This window comes from Pinus tabuliformis, chromosome 2_1 (genome assembly GCF_031772625.1).
Source record: "Pinus tabuliformis cultivar Carrire ecotype Pingquan chromosome 2_1, CPIR1, whole genome shotgun sequence".
In the NCBI taxonomy this organism is placed as follows: Eukaryota; Viridiplantae; Streptophyta; class Pinopsida; order Pinales; family Pinaceae; genus Pinus; species Pinus tabuliformis.
In genome coordinates this window covers 266,225,491-266,247,196 of record NC_142299.1, presented here as the reverse complement: position 1 = coordinate 266,247,196, position 21,706 = coordinate 266,225,491, and the positions used below count along the sequence as shown (strand labels likewise).

Sequence of the window (21,706 nt, the reverse complement as noted above, 5' to 3'; positions counted from 1 at the left end):
AATATTGAAAAAAACATAAGTTTAAGCGATTTTGCAATAGCTGGAAGCACTTCGTTAGACATTTATATGTGTCCTAGACTTTTCATTTAAAATGGGGAAAACGTTCAAGTCATATTTCCAAAAGAAGTAATTATTATTTTTTACCTATTGTATGTTGAGAAATATCAACTTTTTGTGATAGGAAGATAAATTTCAAATCACAAAAGAAAAGCATGGACTAGTTTTTTTGAAAAATAAATGCCGTCAAAGTACAATGCCAGCTGGATGCCCTTAAAATTAATCACAAAACATCTACCCGTGGATCTTTGTTTCGCTCACTGTGCACCATCAAAGGCGCTGGTAAAAATATCTTTACCAGGAGGTGCGCAAGGCATTTTAATTGCACTGCAGATCATGACTGATCTGTGTGCGTTAAACAGATCACGAGGTCCGCGATCTCCTAATCTTCTTGATTATCTTGTGGGCGCCCTTCTTCTCATTTTCCATGATACTCTCGAGCTTTGGTCTCCAACACTGGCTCCTGGATTTCACCAACTGCGCGTAGTCTTTCTGCAATTCGGGAGTATTGCAGAGCCCACGGCGATAATCTGCAGAATTCCTTTCCACTGACTGCCCAATTTCATTGAAATGAGCCCTTCTGTCCTCCATAAGCTTTGAAATAAATTCCGGGTGTATTCTGATCCGGAAGCCGCTGCCGCCATCGCTGTTCTGTATCTCAAAAGGCTGGCAGAGAACCGCCGCACGTCCGATGCCGCGAAGAGGAGGTGATACCCGAGGAGAGGTAATAGATGGAGCAATTGGGGGCGGCGGCGATATTAGGGAAGCCAGCGATACGAGCGATAACGGAGACTGAAAGAAGTGGTCGGGTAAAAGGAAATACTTGTTTCCCAGCTTCAGTTGGCCGTTTGGAGAAAGGGCGGGCGTCTGCTGCCCGATATAGAAGGAGTGGGAATGACAGACTAAATGTTGAGGGAAACCCTCCATGATTTGGCCGGCGCAGAGGGGTTTATGAAGGATTTGAACGGTGCCATCTGAGAGAACCAGCTGGATGGTTTCCTTGCTATTGCCAACCATCACGCAAGACCCATGGTTGCCCATATTTTATTTTGTTTGTTGTGAACAAGCAAAATACAGGAAACCAAAACCGGAGATGCGAGGAAGAAACGCAGAAGTGGCGTGTCATATAAAGTGTAAAACCTGTAGTCTTTATAAAATTGAAATGGGAGACCCGGAGGACTCGAGTAGAGCTGGTGAACCAGCAGATGATTGTCGGTGCCCTTGTCGTCACTCACATGTCTTATTTTGGTTTTACTGCTACGCACGTGAATGCATACGCATACGTATATCCCCACCGACCTAGTTTGTATAGCACCTTGCTGCCTCGATGCTGCAGATCATCTATTTTGGTACGTACTCTAGTGCACGATTTTGTTCAACACTTTGTAATGAATACATATGTATAAGTCTCATCATTCTTTGGCATGATGAAGATGCGTGAGTCACATGGTAATGTAAGGACTGAAATGACGTTTTGTTAAAATTGCTGTTATAACTATTTGTTTATTGGTAATGGAGAGTTCCGTAATGGTTAGATTTCATGTTCTACTTCCGTAATGAGCGGTAATAATTTAGTTTTCTGAAACACATTCCTGTATGCTTGTAACCATTTCTTTTTGTTTTAACTCTAAAAAAGTCATTTGATGTCTCAAAAATGTTCTAAGTTTTCAAATTCAAATTTACCAAACTCAATTTTACTAGCTAAAATAGTCATGTAAGCTTATTCCTCTACTTTTTCCACTTTGCCAAACTTAATCTTACTAGCTAAAATAGTCATGTGAGCTTATTCCTCCACTTTTTCCACTTTGAGAACATCAAGATGGATAGAAAAAAATATAACTATCCAATTTGGATCAACTCCACTCTCATACCAAGTATAATGTCCCTTTATATCCATTGCAATGCCAAATACAATTTCGTTTGATGAAAGTTCCTCGGCTTAGGCTTTGTCCTCCATAAATACACCTACAACACTTCACAATACAAATGTAACTAATTAGGGCTTTACCAACCCTCCTTAATTCACTCAAAACAACAATTACTTTCCTAGGGATACTCCTTTAGCGTGTTTTCCATTTTTTCTCCTTTGTTGGCCTTCTACAGATGTTCCTTCAAGTGTTATAGGTACTCGACCTTTTTTCCAACATTTGCTTATTGTTTAACATTGCAACACTTCTTGTTGTTTTAGGCCTCGATCCAACCTATACAACAATAGACATGCTTGCAACCTATTTTCTCTTATGGCGGCCTGCTCCTAAGTTGCACCCTAACATTAAACCACCTTCCATTACCCTTAAACCACCTTCCACTGCCCTGCAACTCTTCCCTAGGCCTATGATCCTTCTCTTGTGGTTAGCCATAATTAAGAAGTAGGTATCTTACCTCAAGTCTACCGCCTCCATCAACTATCCAAGACAGGCCTACTCAGCCTCCTTTACAACCACATAACTCAACTTGCTTCCTCCTTGCTTGTGGTTGTCTTTCTCTAATAGAAATAACATTGTCCTTTGCTCCAAACTTCCTTTCTCTTGCATCTACTTTTGTTGTTGGTGACTATATCACATTTAGCCTTCTTCACAAAAAGAAAACCGTTCACCTTCTTGTCCACTAGTAATCCTTATGTTTAGCCTTCTTCACCAAAAGAAAACATTTCACCTTCTTGTCCACTAGTAATCTTCACGGTTAGCCTTCTTCACAAAAATAAAACCTTTCACCTTATTGTCCAATAGCAATCCTCACGTTTATCCTTCTTCACAAAAAGAAAACATTTCACCTTCTTGTCCACTAGCAATCCTCACTCTCTAGCCATCATAGAGGAGGTGAGAAACTCCTCTTCAATAGTCCTTTTATTATTTCATGACTTTTGAGAGGTGCTGAACATGGTTTGGAGGGAGGCCCTATTCCAAAGACTTAGAGACATTGGCATCTTGATACTTTCTTCATTGCTATTTGTGTCTTTATCAATGGTTTTCAAATCAGTGTGTTGATTAAACCACTAGACACAAAAAGTAGAGGACTGGAATTGACAAAAAATCGTTGACCAAAGAATACATAAATATTTGGATATTGATAAAAGGTATGCATGTTTATATACTTCCGTATGAATCCAAATCATTAGACACAAATATTAAATTTTTTCTCATATAAATATTGCCATCCAAATCATTAGACACAAATATGAAAAAGTTTTCTCATTGCCTTAGCACATTCTACAACCCAGGATGTATAAGTATGTTCATGCTCAAAGTTTTTTTAGCATCATAAAAATAAAAAATCTCAAATCTAAATAATGTTTATGTTGGGCTCTCCCATAAATAATAATAATGGAAATAGAAAAAATTAATGTTGGCCCAAAACAAAAATCAAAATAACCATACAGATAAAAAAAACAACAATACAAGTATCTCATGTGTTTAGATTAAAAAATTCAATACAATTACTTCATAAGTTTAATAGTTCTTTTATTATATACTTTGAATTTGAATGGATCATACATTTATCTTCAACCAAAAATTTTACTACATTAAAAGTCCAAATTATGTAAAATTTTAAACATCTTTGCTCTTTACAAAAACCACTACCATCTCTTAAATGAAAGTAAAAATGTCAATTAAACAAAAAAATCCAAAATCTTGCTCTACCATCTTTTAATATTTCTTTTAATTAATTATTTGTAAAATGAGTCTTTAAAATGAAAACCATATCCTATGGACATATTAAAATCTCTATACACATAAATATTTCCACATCAAAGTTGTAATATTCAAAAATATTCATTTGATGTAGTTTTATTAAAAAATTTGTTATCATGCATGTAAAAAAACATCTTTAAATCTAATATTAATATTGAAATATTAATATTCATATTAATATTATTACTAAATCTAATACTAATATTATTCAACTTAATAAATTTTAATTAATACAATATCAGATTATTTATATTATAAAGAGATATATTAACTCTAGATATATATGGGAGGGAAGAGAATGACATAGAGTGATAGAGGAGGGGAGGTAGAGGCACTTAGAGATAGGAGGAGAAAGCGTGGGATAGAGAGATGGAGTTGGAAGGAGAAAGGGAGGGAAGAAGAAAGACATAGAGAGAGAAAAGTGGAGAGAGAGTGGGAGTGACAAGGAAGAGATGGAAAGAAAATGCTTATGTTTGGGGGTGAGATAGATAGACAAAGAAGGAGAGAGAGAGAGAGAGAGAGAGAGAGAGAGAGAGTTGAGGGGGAGAGATAGAGGGAGTTGGGAGAGAAAGTGAGAGAGAGGAAGCAAGAGAGAGAGAAGGAGAGAGGAAGGTAAGAAGAAATACACATAGAGAGAAAGGTCAAGAGAGTGAGAGGGAGTGATAAGGGAGATGGAGAGAGAGGGAGAGGGGAGGGAAGATAAATAGAAATGGGGGGAGAGGGAGAGAAGGGGGAGACAGAGAGTGAGGGAGAGGAATAAGGAAAGAGAGATAGATAGATATGGATAAAGAGTGTGTATGTGTTGGGGGTGATATAGAAAGACAAAAGAGAGATAGAGGGAGATAGACATATAGATGGAAGGTGAAGAGGGGGAAGAAGGGAGAGATAGAGAGAGAGGGAGAGATAGATAAATATGGAGAGAGAGGGCATGTGTGTCTTTGGGGGGGAGATAGAGAGACAAATAAGGAGAGATGGAAGGTAATCTTGATATAAATGGAGGGGGGAGAGAGGGAAAAATATTTTTTTCACCGAATGCAATGATTTCAGTGTAGATGGTGATTTCTAATCCTATTTGATTTCTTGCACTGAAGGAGATAAACTAAATTAGAGGGGTGAGGAGGAATGAAGAGATATAGAAAGAGAGGAGTGAGAGATGGAGATAAGGCTAAGAGAGAGAGAGAGAGAGAGAGAGAGATGAAGACACAAAGACAGAGGGGGAGAGAGAGAAGGAGAGACAGAGGTAGAAAGTGACAAGGTTGGAGGGAAGAGGGAGAGAGAGAGAGAGGGAGAGAAAGGGATAGAGAGGAAGGACAAGAGAGAGGAGGAGAGGGGAAGGGAGAGAGAGGAGAAGAGGGGGAGGGAGAGAGAGAGATGGAGTTAGAAGGGGAGAGAGGGAGGGAATAAGAAAGACATAGAGAGAGAGAGAAGTGGAGAGAGAGAAAGGGAGTGACAAGGGAGACATGGAGAGAGTGTGTATGTTTGGGAGTGAGATTCAGAGACAAAGGAGAGATGGATGGAGATATAGATATCGATGGAGAAGGGAGAGAGGGAAGAAGATTTCTCACACTATATGAATTGATTTTAACATACTTGATGATTTCTAGTACTATTTGATTGCTTGCATTAGATGCATTTATTTCAGTGTGTATGTTGATTTTTAATGATATTTGATTGTTTGCACTAGATTCATTGGTTTTAGTGTAGATGTTTATTTCTTATCCTATTTGATTGTTTGCACTAGATGCATTGATTTTAGAGAAGATTTTTTCTAATTCTATTTGTTTGCTTGCACTAGATGCATTGATTTCAATGTAGATGGTTATTTGTAATCCTATTTGATTGTTTGTACTAGATGCATTGATTTCATTGTATATTGTAATTTATATTCCATTTTGACTGCTTGCACTAGATGCACAAATTTCAATGTAGATGTTGATTTCTAATAATATCTGATTGCTTGAACTAGATGCATTGTAGATGGTGATTTTAATCCTATTAGATTGCTTGCACTAAATGCACTCATTTCAATGTAGATGTTGATCTCTAATAATATTTTATTATTTTCACTACATGCATTGATTTCAGTGTAAATGTGATTTCTAATCCTATTTGATTGATTGCACTAGATGCATTGATTTTAATGTATATGTTTTCTAATTCTATTTTATTGCTCGCAATCGATGCATTGATTTCAGTGTATATGTTGATTTCTAATTATATTTGATTTTTTGCGCTATATGTATTGATTTCAGTTTAGATTTTGAGTTTTTATTATATTTTATTGTTTGCATTGGATGCATTGGTTTATATGTAGATATTGATTTCTAATCTTATTTGATTGTTTCCATTAGATGCATTGATTTTAGTGTAGATGTTTTTTTCTAATCATATTTGATTGCTTGCATTAGATGCATTGGTTTTAGTGAAAATGTTGATTTATGATTTGACATGTAACTTGATGTATGATGGTAGATTAATTTTAAAGGGATTGGATTAATAGTGTGATTGACTTGTGTAAGCACAAAAAAATTATTGACAATGTGCATTGATTTTTGTGTTATATTAATGCAACCTATTAATATTGGAGAGGAAAGAGAGAAAAGGTAATATGTTTACTACAATATCTCGAGTTAAAGATATTAATGGTTTACGATTTCAACTGCACTTTTCATATAATCGATATGAAAATATGGCAAAACTAACAAGGGTGACAATAGGAATAGTAGAAGAAATAGTTGAGATTGTTCACAATGAAGATTATTTGTAATTCAATACATTCTTATTATTCACATTTTTTTCCATTCAACACTACTAAATTGTCATTTTTCATTCAAAATTTATATTTCATCATTTTTCATAATTAAAGTTGTTAACAATATCTATCATCTCAACACATTGAGGTAAATCAACAAATTTTAAATTAAAACTACTCTTCAATATATATTTAGTAATACCTAGAGGGACACTATTAGGAATTAATTAGTTGTAAAAAATTGTGATACCTGGCGTTAAATGAAATAGATGTGCAATATAAATCCTCCTGCAAGTTATTAAAAAAATTATCTTCCTTCTTCATCATCAACTAATTACTAATAGACAATTACATACACATATAGAAATATATCACAAAAATTGTAACATAACAAACATGGCCATCAAAATCCAAACACATAAACACACAAACCACTAAAAGCATACAAACACAGATGCACACAAACCACTCAAAACATCCAAGCACAAATGTACAAACCATTCAAGGCAAGCAATATAGACTAAATTGAAGAACAAAATTATATGGTCATGTGAGACAAAGAAAACATAATGTAAATTTCAAAGTATGAAGCTTATCTCAAACATATACATATAATGATAACTAAAAATATGGCATTATTGCCTTCAATGGAACCATCCTAGATCCATCTAACTCCAGATATATCATGCGCCGAGAGGGATCCAATCCCTCGAGGTGAAAACCTTTCCTCAAATTCTAAACTCGAAAAAGAAGGTTTGCACTTCGAGGGATTTGATCCCTCTTGGCGCATGGTAGATCCAAAGTTAGATGGATCTAGGTTGGTGTATATATCATTGGAAGGTTGAATATAGCAAAATGGCACAAGGTCCAATAAATAGTTGAATCAAAATACAAATAAATTAAGGTTCTAAATGGCCCGCAATGTTCAAAATAATATTGATATAATTCTAAATCGAATAAAAGCTCATAATCATTAAAATTCATTCTTCTTTTGAGTGAAGGAGTTGCATTGGTACAAAACTAGCCAACCTAGTTGATTTTGAGTGGTTTCGATTTGAATCGATTTATTCAAACTAGTTCGACATATGTTCCATTAATGTAAATTTGAGGTTAAAAATGAGCCTTAAAGCAAAAAGTGTACTAACAACATCAACTTTATAAGAACTTGTAAGATTCAAGATGATGATGTCATTTGCATGGGAAAATATTTTTTGAGGGAAAATAAGAAAGCTACCTTTTTAATTGTATTTTTGGGTTATCTCCTTCTAGGTTTACTCAGATTTCATGTGTAAACACCTGTGGGATGCAGAATTCAATTCCACGCTTAGTGAGTACCCATTTTACATACTTTTGTGTAGGCCCACACCAGAAAAATTTGGAAGTATATGAAAACCATTTATTTTAATTTTTTTGGTGTGGGCCTACCCAAAAGTATGAAGAATGGGTACTCATTAGATGTGGAATTGAATTCTACATCCAAAGGGTGTCTACATGTGAAATTTAAGTAAAAATATGAGATAATGTGAAATTTTAATTAAAAATATAGTTTGTTTTATTTCTCTTTGAAAATACATAACTCTTATTTATTATTTTATCTATTATTTTATTATTTTCCTTAGAAGACCCATTTTAGCCCTCAAAATTACCCTAATGAGACAAAAAATGGTCATCTTCAATTTAAGAGGTTAGTTCCACTCGAAAAAATGCCATAATTGGTTCATTCATTTAGTCTAACTTTGATAACTTTGATCTCTATGACTTTATTCTTGCTTGCCTCCATATAGCATAGGGTATTATATTTTATTAGAAGCACTAATGGGGTGAATTTGGGGTATCTTCTCTCACCCACATTGTTCAAGATAAATATTCTTGAGGTTGAATCCTTTATGCATGATAATTTCCAACTTGAATATGGTTGCTTCTTATTCAGAAATATAGCTTGAGAAAGAGCTTCTTGCACGTGTTAGGTGTGAATGTGCACGTAGTAGTTCAAGACCACTTAGTATCATTTTCCACCACTTAGAAAAGGTAGAAAATAAAATTTTCTTGTAACTTCACTTAAATGTAAGTGAAGGTCAATTTCATATATTATTTTTTTCTTAGATGTCTAAATGAAATATTCCAAATATTCTATAATATTAGTGAATTAGATTTGTTCTAATATTAGCCACAGACGTCATTGTTGAGATAAGGTGGTTGCTAGACATAAGGAGATTAGTTGTTAAAGATATGAGAAATTAGTTGTTGACATAAGTAGGATAAGATGTAAGAAGTTGAAACGCACATGAGAACACTTGAGAGAGGTGGAGACCAAGATAATAAGGAGAATAACTATTAGTAGAATGCATATTTGTATTAATATACAATGATAGAGAATCATAGCTGACATATGACGATCAAAACATGCTTTTCTACAAAATGTACTTTGTGACTTTTTTGTGCGCCTCGTCTATACATGAATCAACAATAATGACATAAACATGTTTTTGGATGAATTTCCCATTTGGTTTGCATCTCTATAAGTGACGTGAAAAAATTAAATTTAAGCCATGGTTTGCCTCTTAGTAATTTCTCATTCACACTTTAGAAACCAATGGGTGGATCAAAATTATCTTCATATTTTTTGAGTTAATTAATAGTGAAATTTATACATAGGTTTTCATATTGTACCTCATCACTTTTTGGTAGCAACTCTACTTTATAGAGGTTAGTGAAACACATAATCAATCTATGTTGTGAAAATTTTATCACAATGATTAAAATATTGCAAGAAATTTGTGAGAAGAAGGAAACCAATCAACTACATAATGAGGTCCTTCACTTGCAGTCAATTTTTGCTATCATGCAAATAAACAATGAAGAACTTAATAATCAATGGGCCAAACTATAATTGTTAAGAAAATTAACCAAGTTGATAGTTTTGGGACATAATTGTAAATTCTTTTCATAACTTTGCAAACGGATTTCAAACTAGGGTTTACCTTCTTGATGATTTGGAGGAGGATGTTGAGAATCTCTTTCATTTAGAACATGTCATCTTGAAGAAGGATATTTTCATGGTGGAGTATAAAAATGCTCAATAGAGTAGATAGGTTTAATATTTAAAAGCCTCGGTGGAAATGTTTTTTTAAGAAGTTGTCACTCCTCAATCAAATAACAAAAGTATCAATCCTTGCAAGAAGATTATGATGCCTTCTTACTACAATTGATTGAGGAAAATAAGATTGTTCAAGGATTCTATGAGTGCAAACAAAACCTTGAACTCGAATTCAGTTAACTACGTAATGCTAAGAAGAAAAGCACTCTTGTTGTTTTTCCAAGCTCACACATTCCTTATTCCACCTTTGATAATATTAATTGTAGCCTTCAAATACTGAAATTGATCTTTCATCACATTCTTATGTTACAACTTCATTTAAAATTCCAACCACTGGTATTAGATCCTGACTATTGATAAAATGAGTTGTACAGATGATGACATGGGAATAATGGATGCGAAATTATTGTTCCTATGCCCTTGAAGTGAAAACAACTAGACCAAGAATTCGATGTGATGTTTATTTTGCATCATTACCTTCCTATAATCCTATTGATTTGGGGAAGGTTCCATATTTTGTAGATGAAATTCAAACTATGTTTTTATAAGAGAAACCCCCTACTAGTTGTGATGCACAAATTAATGAGATGGTTGATAATGTCATTATAAATGACAATGTTTTTCATCAAGTTTTGAGTATACATAACAAAAAAAGGGCCATATCAACACTCTCATAGAACTCAAAGGATTTTACCTAAGAATCAGAAACATAGTCACCATGCATTCAAATCATTGCATAAATGATGTAAAAGTCTAAACCGTCGATAAGTATTGACCATCAAGATCGATTGGGGTTGGATTGGTGGATGGTTTTAACTTCATTTAAATAGGAATTAGTGAACTTCATATCATCATTTATCATCATTTGTGTAGTTGTATAACATTCCTCTTATGTTTTAATGATTTCCTTAGCAATGGTTGACCAAGGATTGAGCATAAATGATAGTCGATTGAAATTTTTAACTAGGTTGTTTAGTGGCAGAGCTTAAATTGATATTACTCCCTTAGTTGTGTTTAAGGTGGGGGAAGTTTGATAATGTTTAGGTTTTTGGATGTTTATTTTTTGTATAGTCAACTAACTAAGTGGACTATGTTTTCTTGTTGGTGACTACCTTGATAATATTTCATTACTTGTGTTTGATAAGTATTGATTGTAACAATGTTCCGAACAATTCAAGAGTGGTTTGTTGTGTTTTGATCATATTTTGTAGTTAGAACAAATGAAAGGGGGAAAGTTGTGCTATGTAATTTGGTATCCTCCAAGATGAGTTCATGGGGTGGTTTTGGAATATGGATGGCATTTGCAAGTGAGTGTTACTTGGCCTTCTTTTTGGGTTTTCCATACTCATTGTTTTGACCATTTAGAGTCTAAAAACCTCATTAATAATTTAGTGGTTGATGGTGGTTTTTTCTATTTGAAACATTTTTTATATCTCTTTACCAACTTTTTTTTTTAATGCTTTTATGATGTTCCTCCACAACATCTTCTACGTCAAATATCAACTAAGTTCACTAAGGTTCCTGGGGTCTCATCTTCAAATGTTTGTGGTACTTCCTAATTGGAGCAAGATTTTTTTCTTCCATTTAGTAGATGATTGTGGGATCCACAATTTTATCTTCCATGCTTATCTAATAATTTCCATATTTCTCTCTTTTGCAGAGAAGTTTTGCATCCTATAGGCTTTTCTCCTATTTTAGGCTTATGAGAGCTTTTACTTGGTTACTTTATTGGGCCCTTTTTCCAAGAGACAATTTTTATTTATATTTACTTCCTATGCTTCACTTGAGGGGGGGAGGGAGGGGCATGTGTTCCAATGACACATATTCCAAAGAATCATATATGAGCTGTAAGATTACATAGGTTCTTATATGCCCAATTTTCATAGCTATTTTTAGCTAGCATTGAGTCCCTTCTATTGTTATATAATGGATGATTTCTCTATATAATTCATACAAAATGAATAATATATGATACTCTTACAATTTAAATAATAAATTAAAACATGTAACATTGTCATCTCAAAAAAAACAATACCACTGTGAAAAAAGTCATAAATTAGTATTTTTTAGACTAGGCCTATGATAACAAGCTTTCTCATATGTCAGATGATTAGCATAGAACCACTGCATGTCTGATACTTTGAAGAGTAAGTGATATATGACAAGTGCGGAGTGATGCATTTTTTTCACAACAATGGCAATATTTAATAAGTGAGAAAGAATGGACTCTAATATAAGTGGTTGAACAAATGGAAGTACGTGTTTCCTTGCTTAAATTAGATATGTGGAGGAGGTGAATGTGTTTTCATTCGATGCAAAAAATGAAGTGAAAAACTACATGTTGAAGGAATTCCTACATGATTTAGCCCACACTGAAGGACTATGAAGTATCCAAGGGCTGGAGGATTTATGAAGCATCCAAATATTGCAAGAACATGTTCAAAAGAGCTAATTGAATAGTTTTCATGTAATTACATGTAATTATGTGGTATATCTATATATATATAATGTTGACTAAAAGAATGAATGTCCACCAATATAATACTGTCATAAAAAATTAAAAATTAATAAAAATTGAATCTGATATGAATTTATTTAATCACAAGTAGCTTGAACACTCCTAAAATAATTAATCCCCACACTCAATTGAGATGGTTAAGAAGGTCAAATGATTCTTCGTTTATCAACATAGTTAGAATTATTTTTGAGTTGTGATATTGTCGATTTTTTATAATGTTCTAAGGCCTTGCTTCCCCCTATTTCGAACTCTTTTTTACCCTTCATGACTCTCTTTTTTCCATATCCTATGTGTTTTGACCAAAAGGGTGTTGTGGGCTTTAAGGTATGCAAATTAGTCTAAAAAGTGTCATTTCACTTTATTCTCAAGTATTTCTAAAGTTAAATGACACATAATCGAATTATCTACAACTTCAAGAGTGCTGACTGAATCCTATGTAGATCGACTATCTTCCAAAGCATTTCTGTGATTTTGTTGGGTCCCTATAATACTAGTGATTACCCCATTACTATTATAGTTATACCCATTATTTATATTTTTGTGCCCCTATTACCCCCTTATTTTTATTTCTGTGCCCCATAGAATCCCTCTTTTGTTATTTTTGTGGCTTTATATTATTATTGTTAGGTCGGCTGGATTATATTGTGACTCCTTGGACTCCTATATATAGAAAGGAGGTTTTGTCATTTGAATCATCAAAGAATTGTTCATTTATGTAATGTAAAGGAGGTTTCCCCCTCGAAGAGGCTGAATTCTAAGGTGTTGGTCTATCTTTTCTATCTTTTCTTGAGCCGGTTTCATAACATTTGGTATCAGAGCTTTGGATTCTAGGGTTTCGCTGCTCCAAACAGGTCATCGTGGCATTTTCGCTATAACTTTTTTCTGTGACGTTTCAGAAGTCGCAAAAAAAAAAACCCATTCGAGAAGAAATCACGTTGAACCTTGGGTTTGAATTTCAGAGCTTTTCGCGCAATATTTTCAGAGATATGATCTAAGGAAGTTGGTCTTTTTGTAGACTCCTGAATTACATTCAAAATAGGTGACCTGAGGAAAATCGTCATAAGTTTCTCTCTGGGGATCGGATTGAAATTTCGTAATAAGGTACAGAAAGAGGACGGACGGTAGTTTCTTTTGTGCGTGTTCCAGATTCAAAGGTTGAAACAGTGACTCGTGGCACGTCGTACAAGTTCGCTATGCTGAACCAGTCTAAAAGCAAGTCACTGTGGGAGATTTTATATAACTCTTCCTTGGAGAATCCAATTTGGCTCAGACTTGTGGCATTGGAAAGAGGACGTAGAAGGCTACTACAGGTAGCAATTTCAGAACTTTATGATCCGAAATTACAGAGATACATCAGATTCAATGTCAGGCTTCTATAAAGTGAAAAAAGGTGTGTAGTTTTTTTTTTTAAATTTTTGTGTAAGCTTAGTTTAACAGAATTCAAAGGGCATAGTAAAGAATTATTATCGGTAATTGATGCCCCGAGGAAAGAAAATGCAAACACCAAGTAAGGAACCTGAAAGCTCTAGCATGACTCATGAAGAAGAGGAAGAAATGCTACATGATATATCAAAATTACAAGAACAAGTGCAACAAATGTCACGCTCACAAAAGCTAACAGAAGCTAAGATAAGTGGCGTGGAATCTAAGGTAAATGGTGTGGAATCTAAGATAAAGGGCATGGAAGCTAAGATGGATGATTTGAAGATAGATTTGAAGATAGACATGGAAGAATTTAAGAATTTGCTACAAGAAAGGGTCACTAATGGTGAAAAGGTAGTAAAGGAAACTCATGATGAAAACAAAAGAAATGTTAATCATGATTCCATAGATGCTAATGTTGGATCGAAGAATCACCATATTCCAAAAATTGATATGAGGAAGTTTGATGGCAAGGATCCCGCCACATGGATATTACAGATGGAGCAATTCTTCGATCTCAATAATGTGCAAAACGCACAACAGGTACGTATGGCAACTGTATATTTAGAACCAAATCAGTTTGTATGGTATCAATGGCTTTGCTCTCGTAAACAATTTATCACTTGGGAAATGTTTATGGAAGAATTGATAGCACATTATGAAGATACAAAAACCAACACTTTTTTTAGCCAATTGATAAGTCTCAAACAAAAGGGTTCAGTAATGGAGCACATTGAGGAGTTCCAAAAATTGAACATCAGGGTAAAAGATATTCCAGAGGAGCATAGGATTGATGTGTTCATAGGGTCTTTAAAGGATAATATCCAACATGATGTTCGCCTTTGGGAACCTGATTCATTAGAAAAGGCATTCAGGTTAGCAAGAAAAATGGAAAGAAAAATTATGGAAACTAGGAAGCATACAACTCACAACTATAAAGACGGAAGTGTTGTTGCCCCTAGTCTTCCACAACCTACAAGGTTGACACCACAACAATTGGAAGAAAAAAGAGCAAAAGGGCTTTGTTACAATTGTGATAGCAAATACACAAAAGGTCATAAGTGTGCTGAGAAGAAATTATTCTACATAGATTGTGAAGAGGAAGAAGAAAAGGAGCAAGAAAGGTCAAAAGAAGAGGATATATTCCAGGAACAAAGCCTAGATGAAGAACAAATAAATCCAACCATATCTTGTATTGCGTTGGCGGGAATTACCACTCCTCAAACCATCAAGATAGAAGGACAAATCAAGAAGAAAAAGGTAATAGTGTTGATTGATTCACGAAGCACCCACAATTTTATTCATTGTAGGGTAGCAAAAGAATTGAATTGCTTCCTATATCCAGCACCAGAGTGTCAAGTGATGATTGCAAATGGAGGAACAATAAATTGCTCTGGAAAGTGCCATAATATCAAGTTATCCATGGGAGAATGTGTATTGACTAGCCCAATGCTTTCCATTCCAATGGGAGGTGTCGATGTTGTACTAGGAGTCCAATGGCTACAATCCTTGGGTACAATAGCTTTTAATTTTCAAGAACTTTTCATGAAATTTTCTGTGGAAGGAAAGGGAGTTGAATGAAGGGGTATTGCAGGTAAACCAGGAAAGATAATCAGCTCTAATGGCATGACTAAGCTTCTAAAAAAGGAGCAAAGAGGTGTAATTGGTTCGCTAGATGTTTCCACATTGGAATCATCTATTGCTCCAGATCTCCAAAAAGTCCTCGACAATGATTCCAAGGTATTTGAGACTCCCAAAGGTCTCCCACCTATGCGTGATCATGATCATGCTATTCATTTGATTCCAGGAAGTGTTCCTCCAAACATCAGACCATACAGATATCCCTATGTCCAAAAGAGTGAAATTGAACGTATGGTTGCAGAAATGCTAGAGGCTGGTATAATTCAACCGAGTCAAGGTTCTTTCTCAGCTCCAATAGTATTGGTGCACAAGAAGTATGGATCATGGCACATGTGTCCGGCTTATAGGGAGCTCAACAAGCTCACTATTAAAGATAAGTTCCCCATTCCTGTCATTGATGAATTACTGGATGAATTGCATGGATCAATTTACTTCACCAAGTTGGATCTTCATTCGGGATATCATCAAATCAGAATGAAGATTGAAGACATTCCGAAAACGGCATTTAGAACTCATGAGGGTCATTATGAATTTTTGGTCATGCCTTTTGGCCTTACCAATGCACCTTCAACATTTCAAGGTTTGATGAATTCAATTTTCAAACCATTCCTTAGAAAATTTGTGTTAGTATTTTTTGATGATATACTAATCTACAACAAGTCTTGGAAGGATCATGTTGAACATGTTGATAGGGTGCTACAACTATTGGACGAGAAACAATTATATGCAAAAAGATCCAAATGTTTCTTTGGAGTCCAGGAGGTGGAATATTTGGGTCATATTGTATCTCATGAAGGAGTTAAGGTAGACCCTAGCAAAATTAAAGCCATTAAGGAATGCAAAATCTCCACCATCCATCACATCATATTTAAGAGAAAATTCTAAGGTCCAGGCAGTGGAACATCACATCGAACATCAAAAACAAGTCCTCCAACTCTTAAAGGATAACCTCGTGTTGGCACAAAATAGAATGAAACAACAGGCAGATCAACATCGCAGTGAAAGAAGTTTTGATGTAGGTGATTGGGTATTCCTACGACTACAACTATATAAGCAAATGTCCCTAAAGAAAGCTAAGAAGGATAATAAACTATCACCAAAGTATTATGGTCCGTTCAAGGTGTTGCAAAAGATTGGTACTGTGGCATACAAATTGGAGCTTCCTGCAGCTTCTCGATTGCACCCGGTTTTCCATGTTTCATGTTTAAACAAGGTTATAGGCAACAAGCTCCCAATTCAAACAATATTGCCAGAACTTGACGAGGAAGGAAAAATTATATTGGAACCGGAAGCAGTCACAGAAACAAGAACTCGACAGCTATGAAATCGATCAATTTCAGAGTATCTTATCAAGTGGAAGAACTTATCCGCTGAAGATTCCACATGGGAGGATGAGAATTTTATGCAGAAGTATCCAGAATTACTCAAGCGTTGAGGACAACACTTTTTTGAAGGAGAGGGGCATGTTGGGTCCATATAATACTAGTGATTACCCCATTACTATTATAGTTATACCCATTATTTATATTGTTGTGCCCCTATTACCCCCTTATTGTTATTTCTGTGCCCCATAGAATCCCTCTTTTGTTATTTTTGTGGCTTTATATTATTATTGTTAGGTCGGCTGGATTATATTGTGACTCCTTAGACTCCTATATATAGAAAGGAGGTTTTGTCATTTGAATCATCAAAGAATTGTTCATTTATGTAATGTAAAGGAGGTTGCCCCCTCGAAGAGGCTTAATTCTAAGGCGTTGATCTATCTTTTCTATCTTTTCTTGAGCTGGTTTCATAACAGATTGCCTAAAGACAGGCTAAGATTTCCCACAGAGTCACCAATTTCGTGTAGATACGCCGATTTCCTATAGCCACTTCAATTTCCTATAGCAATATTGATGGTTGAGTATGTTCTATTCAGCCTTAAAGAGAATGAAAATCTTGGTTTTTTCAGGAAAATCATCTACATGGATGTTGTCGTATTGGCGGCCTCAAAACTACCACCAAAAGCACCTAGATCTTCAGACCTCTCATGGACACTCATAGTTGGAAACAACCTCAATAACCCAACGAGATCAAGTTGATCCATTCTTGCAGTCATGGATCAAACTCAACATGCCTATTTTTATTATCTTTTCCAATTATTATTAGCAGATAGTTGCAGTGTTTTAGTTTTCCTAATTCAGGCAAGCTTATGCCTTTGTATTTGTATAAATACTTTTATGTTTCATTTGTAAATGGGGGGCTGATATACCAGACTTTGATACTACTGTAGTACTTGTTCATATTAATCAAAATTTCATTTTTTGTTGACCCTTTTGTGTAAACTACTTTAACAGCTTAAGGAGTTGTGAGTAAGGGAGGGCACCCTTTACTCAAAACTCCCATAGTTGCAGATTGTGTTCTTTTAATTATTTTCATGAGTTGATAGAGTTATTACACAACTTTTGATTCCTCTTTTCCAAATTGTAGCAGCACATGTGTAACAATTAAATGGTGAATCTTGTGTGATGAATATGTTTGGATTATTTGAGTAAGCTTTAATATTATATTATGAATTGTTGAATAGATTAAATTGTTGTTTGATTGATCTATTATCTTTTTCTGTTAAACATCAACAATTTTCAAACCTTTAGAGTGATGATTAAATCTGTTCCATAGCCTTTACTGCTAAGTGTTGATGGGAAAAAGGGATATTGATGTTGTGTGTGCATGTGATTTCATTTAGGAAAACACTTAAAGTATTAGCCTACATATATTTTACACAACATATCATAAGATTACCTACCCTTCGTTGATAATTTATGTCCGTCAAATTATAAGCCTATAATGTTCCCAACATTTTGGCATCATTGTCAGGGTGGTGCTAAGGGATGATACTAAAAGTGTTTTAGTATGGTTTCTTTTTGTTTAATTTTTTCAGGACTGGGGGATTCGAAGTGTTAAGTCGTGGGGTAAGGCATATGCACCTACAGAGATTAGAATTTGCCAAAGCCCCATCCTGATTGTTTGGTAAGCAGAAGTTTCAAATTTTTTTAATAGGGACCAATATAAATTTTCAATTATTTTTAGTGGTGGCGTGAGCACCACTTAGTTTAGTAATAAACTAGTAGGGAAAAATAATTTTGTAAAGAACAAGGGGGAATATGAACCGAGGACTGACAGTTCTGAACAATGTTCGACAACTGATCCTAAGCAAAGTAATACCCCCACAGGAGAGAAAAATCCTTCTAATGGAGAATCCTCTGTTGTTGCTCATCAAGAATATCCTCTTATTAAGAGGACATCATCTTTGCTTAGTGGTCAACTTGAAGAGGAATTCCTCTTCAACCCTATTCAAGAACTAGAGTTCTAGAAATCTGACTTTGAAGGATCTGTAGTTTACCAAGGTCCCACTCCCTTTTGATTCAATATGGCTCATCTAGAGGGTACTGGTACTACAAATGGGGATAATCAAGAGAAGGAAGAGGAACCATTTACATTTGATTTTCTATCAAATATTCAGTTGGGACCAGTCAGATGAATAACATTCCTCCATCTACTTTGCTTGTTTTTTGTGGTACTTCTAGTGAATATCTTGATGCTTTCTTATTCAAGTTTGATGTATTGTGCAGGAGCTACGATTATTATTCAAATGCTCAAAAGTTGAAGTTGTGTCCGGCCACACTAAAATATGCAACTCTCAGATGGTTCATGGGATTAAATTCATTCCATTTTGACATGGGATGCCATGACGAAGGTCTTTTTCAAAAAGTACCAGGATTATTGTAAAACTAGGGACATCAGGGAAGAAACCTTTGGCATGACCCAAAAGGAGGAAGAAAGCCTGGAAGACTTCCTGTAAAGATTCCAGTATAATCTGCAAAGATCCAAGATGAACGAGCTGAACAAGGAAACCCCAAGAAAAATTATGATAAGATCCATAAGACTGGAATCTCTTAAGGTTTTTAACTTGATGGGAGTAGGTGAAGTATCAAAATTGAGTTATGATGATGTGTGTGAGTTGTGTTGACAATATTCAAGGAGAAATTATAAGGTTGGAAAAGGATCAAGAGGCACCTCTTCTAGATTCACTAAATCAATGGCAGGGGCTAGGGTAACCAGAGCTGAAATAGGAACACTATCAAAAAAATATACACACATTAACTTAGAGATCCAAACGCGCGCTCATCGAACTAGTGATCGATTCCGCCCCTATTAGGGTTTCAGAAAAATCCCCCCACCCCTTCCCTTTGCACTCTCAGCTTCTCTGATCCTCAACACTGCTGATCTCCTCACCATAGTCATGTCATCCGGAGGGGTGGGCTCTGCCCCCTCCCTCCCTCATCAAATCCCTCTTCTGACAAGTCAGTAAATGCAGATGCTCCAACTGGTCAAGGACCTGACCCATCTGATGGCCCTCACTAAGAACCTGATAGAAACAACAATGGAAAAGCTGTTGTAGGTCAGACGATAGCCAAGGACAAAGAATCAGACCAGAACAACTCGATGTCACGGCCAAAAGAATTCTCTGCAACATGCATTCCTAAATCGGCAGAGAGAATCAAAATAGATCTACCCAGTGATCGAATCAACACCCAAATTCAACACATGAGTGATCATGCACTCATAGGCAAGTTCCTTGGGTTTTGGCCGACTGAAAAGGCCTTGCATGGCTGGATAGCCTCCAAATGGAAACCTAAAGGTCAAGTCTCGCTGCAGCTAGGACCCAAAGTTTTTTTCACTACTATATTCACCTGCCTGGAAGACAAAACTCGCATATTCGAAGGAGGACCTTATTTCTTCAACTCTGCAGGCCTATATCTCCGAGAATGGAAAGCAAGGTTCGACCCAGACAAAGAGGATTTCTCCTGGGCTCTGGTATGGATACACCTGTACTCTCTTCCAGTGGAATACTGGAATGAAGAGACATTAAAGGAAATTGGCAATAGCCTAGGAGCTTTCATCAAAGTAGCCGAGGAAACCAAATACCGTAGATATACCTCATATACCAGGATCTGCATGCACATGCATATGGCCAAAGAACTCACGGATTCGGTAAGTTTATTTCATGATGATTATGAATGGGTAAAAACTATAGACTATGAGCACATTCCTTTTCGTTGTAGAAGATGCCATGAGCATGGCCATCTTTTTAGAGATTGTCCTTTGAATCTTCAGTCGAAAGCATCCGCAACAGAGACAAATAAAGACGTTGAAGGATTCACGAGAGTTCCTAGCCGTAGAAAGCATACCAAGAAACCTCCAGTAGCTCCAGAAGCGCCCAAGAAGCCTGAAATCCGGAATAGCTTCAACATATTGTCTTCTCCTACATTCACGGAGGATAATACTCCCATCACATCCTTGGATCCATCTTCCTCCATCCCTGTGCCTACCCCTCATCCTTCAGCCTTGACTTCCAAGTTAGCTCATACCCGCATTCCAGCTTCAACCTCTTCGGACAAAAGTTTTGCCTCTGAAATAGCCATACAATCCTCCGCCATGGAGGCTGGCGCTTCTCTAGCCAACAACAGAAATCAAAAGTCAGATGAGGAGGAACAGGACAATCCATCACCCATGGACGAAGAACCAGAAGGTGGAGATCTAACAGATCTGGACCTCCTCAAACTGGAAACCGCATGTCTACAAAAAGATTTCAGTGAAATTCCCCCAAAAGAGATCGAAATACTTGAAGGGGTTCTGACCAAGGCACAACAAAATAAATACCTTGGCATTCAAGCAAGTAGTCAGTAGGATAGAAAAAAATTTTGAAAGATACAAACAAGCGAGGGTGCAAAACGGATCTGCAAAGGACTATCATTATTGGAGAAATGTTGGTGGATTCGGGAGAATTCCCAAAGCTAGCCAAGTTCTACAAAGCTCTTCCCCATGGTTCCTCATGAAGCTAATTTCAAGGAATGTGCGAGGGCTTAACAGTCCTGCAAAGCATAGAATGCTAAAAAACATGATTCAGCAAGAAAGGCTCTCACTAGTCTTTCTACAAGAAACCAAAGGCAATAGTAATGCACTAGAGAAAATTCTAAAAAAGGTTTGGACAGGTTGTCGATCAGTCTCTGTGGATGCCTCGGGCGCTTCTGGAGGGCTAGCGATCTTATGGAACCCTCAAATCCTCTCCCTCCAAGATTTCCATACCTCTCACTTCTTCATTTCTACTACATTCCATCTCATCGGTACCAACATCCATGGTCTTCTCACTAATGTGTAATTTCCTCAAGATCTTCAAAAAAAGCTAGATTTACTGAACTCTCTCACAGCCCCCAGCTCTGGCAGAAGCCATCCTCTATGGATAAGTGGTGGGGACTACAACATTATTACGACGCTGGAGGAAAAATCAGGAGGCCGAGCAAGACTAGAGGGAGACAACATTTGCTTAAAAGATTTTATAGCAAGGAATCAGCTCATGGATCTTTGGACCTCAAATGATATGTTTACTTGGACCAACAAACGAAGAGGAACTCAGCACATAGCCTCCAGACTTGACCGCTTCCTCCTATCGGATAATGCCATTCATCTGGGCGAAGATTTCCATG

The 21,706-nt window shown here is 36.0% G+C and overlaps 1 protein-coding gene across 1 annotated transcript; it reads right to left on the bottom strand.

Moving 5' to 3' along the window:
• Positions 1 to 209: 209 nt before the first annotated feature.
• Positions 210 to 1,396, bottom strand: LOC149199773 (uncharacterized). Its single transcript, XM_089399447.1, has one exon. It carries the CDS (start codon positions 1,096 to 1,098, stop codon positions 421 to 423), a length of 678 nt encoding a protein of 225 aa, XP_089255573.1. The 5' UTR covers positions 1,099 to 1,396; the 3' UTR covers positions 210 to 420.
• Between the last annotated feature and the right edge of the window lie 20,310 nt (positions 1,397 to 21,706).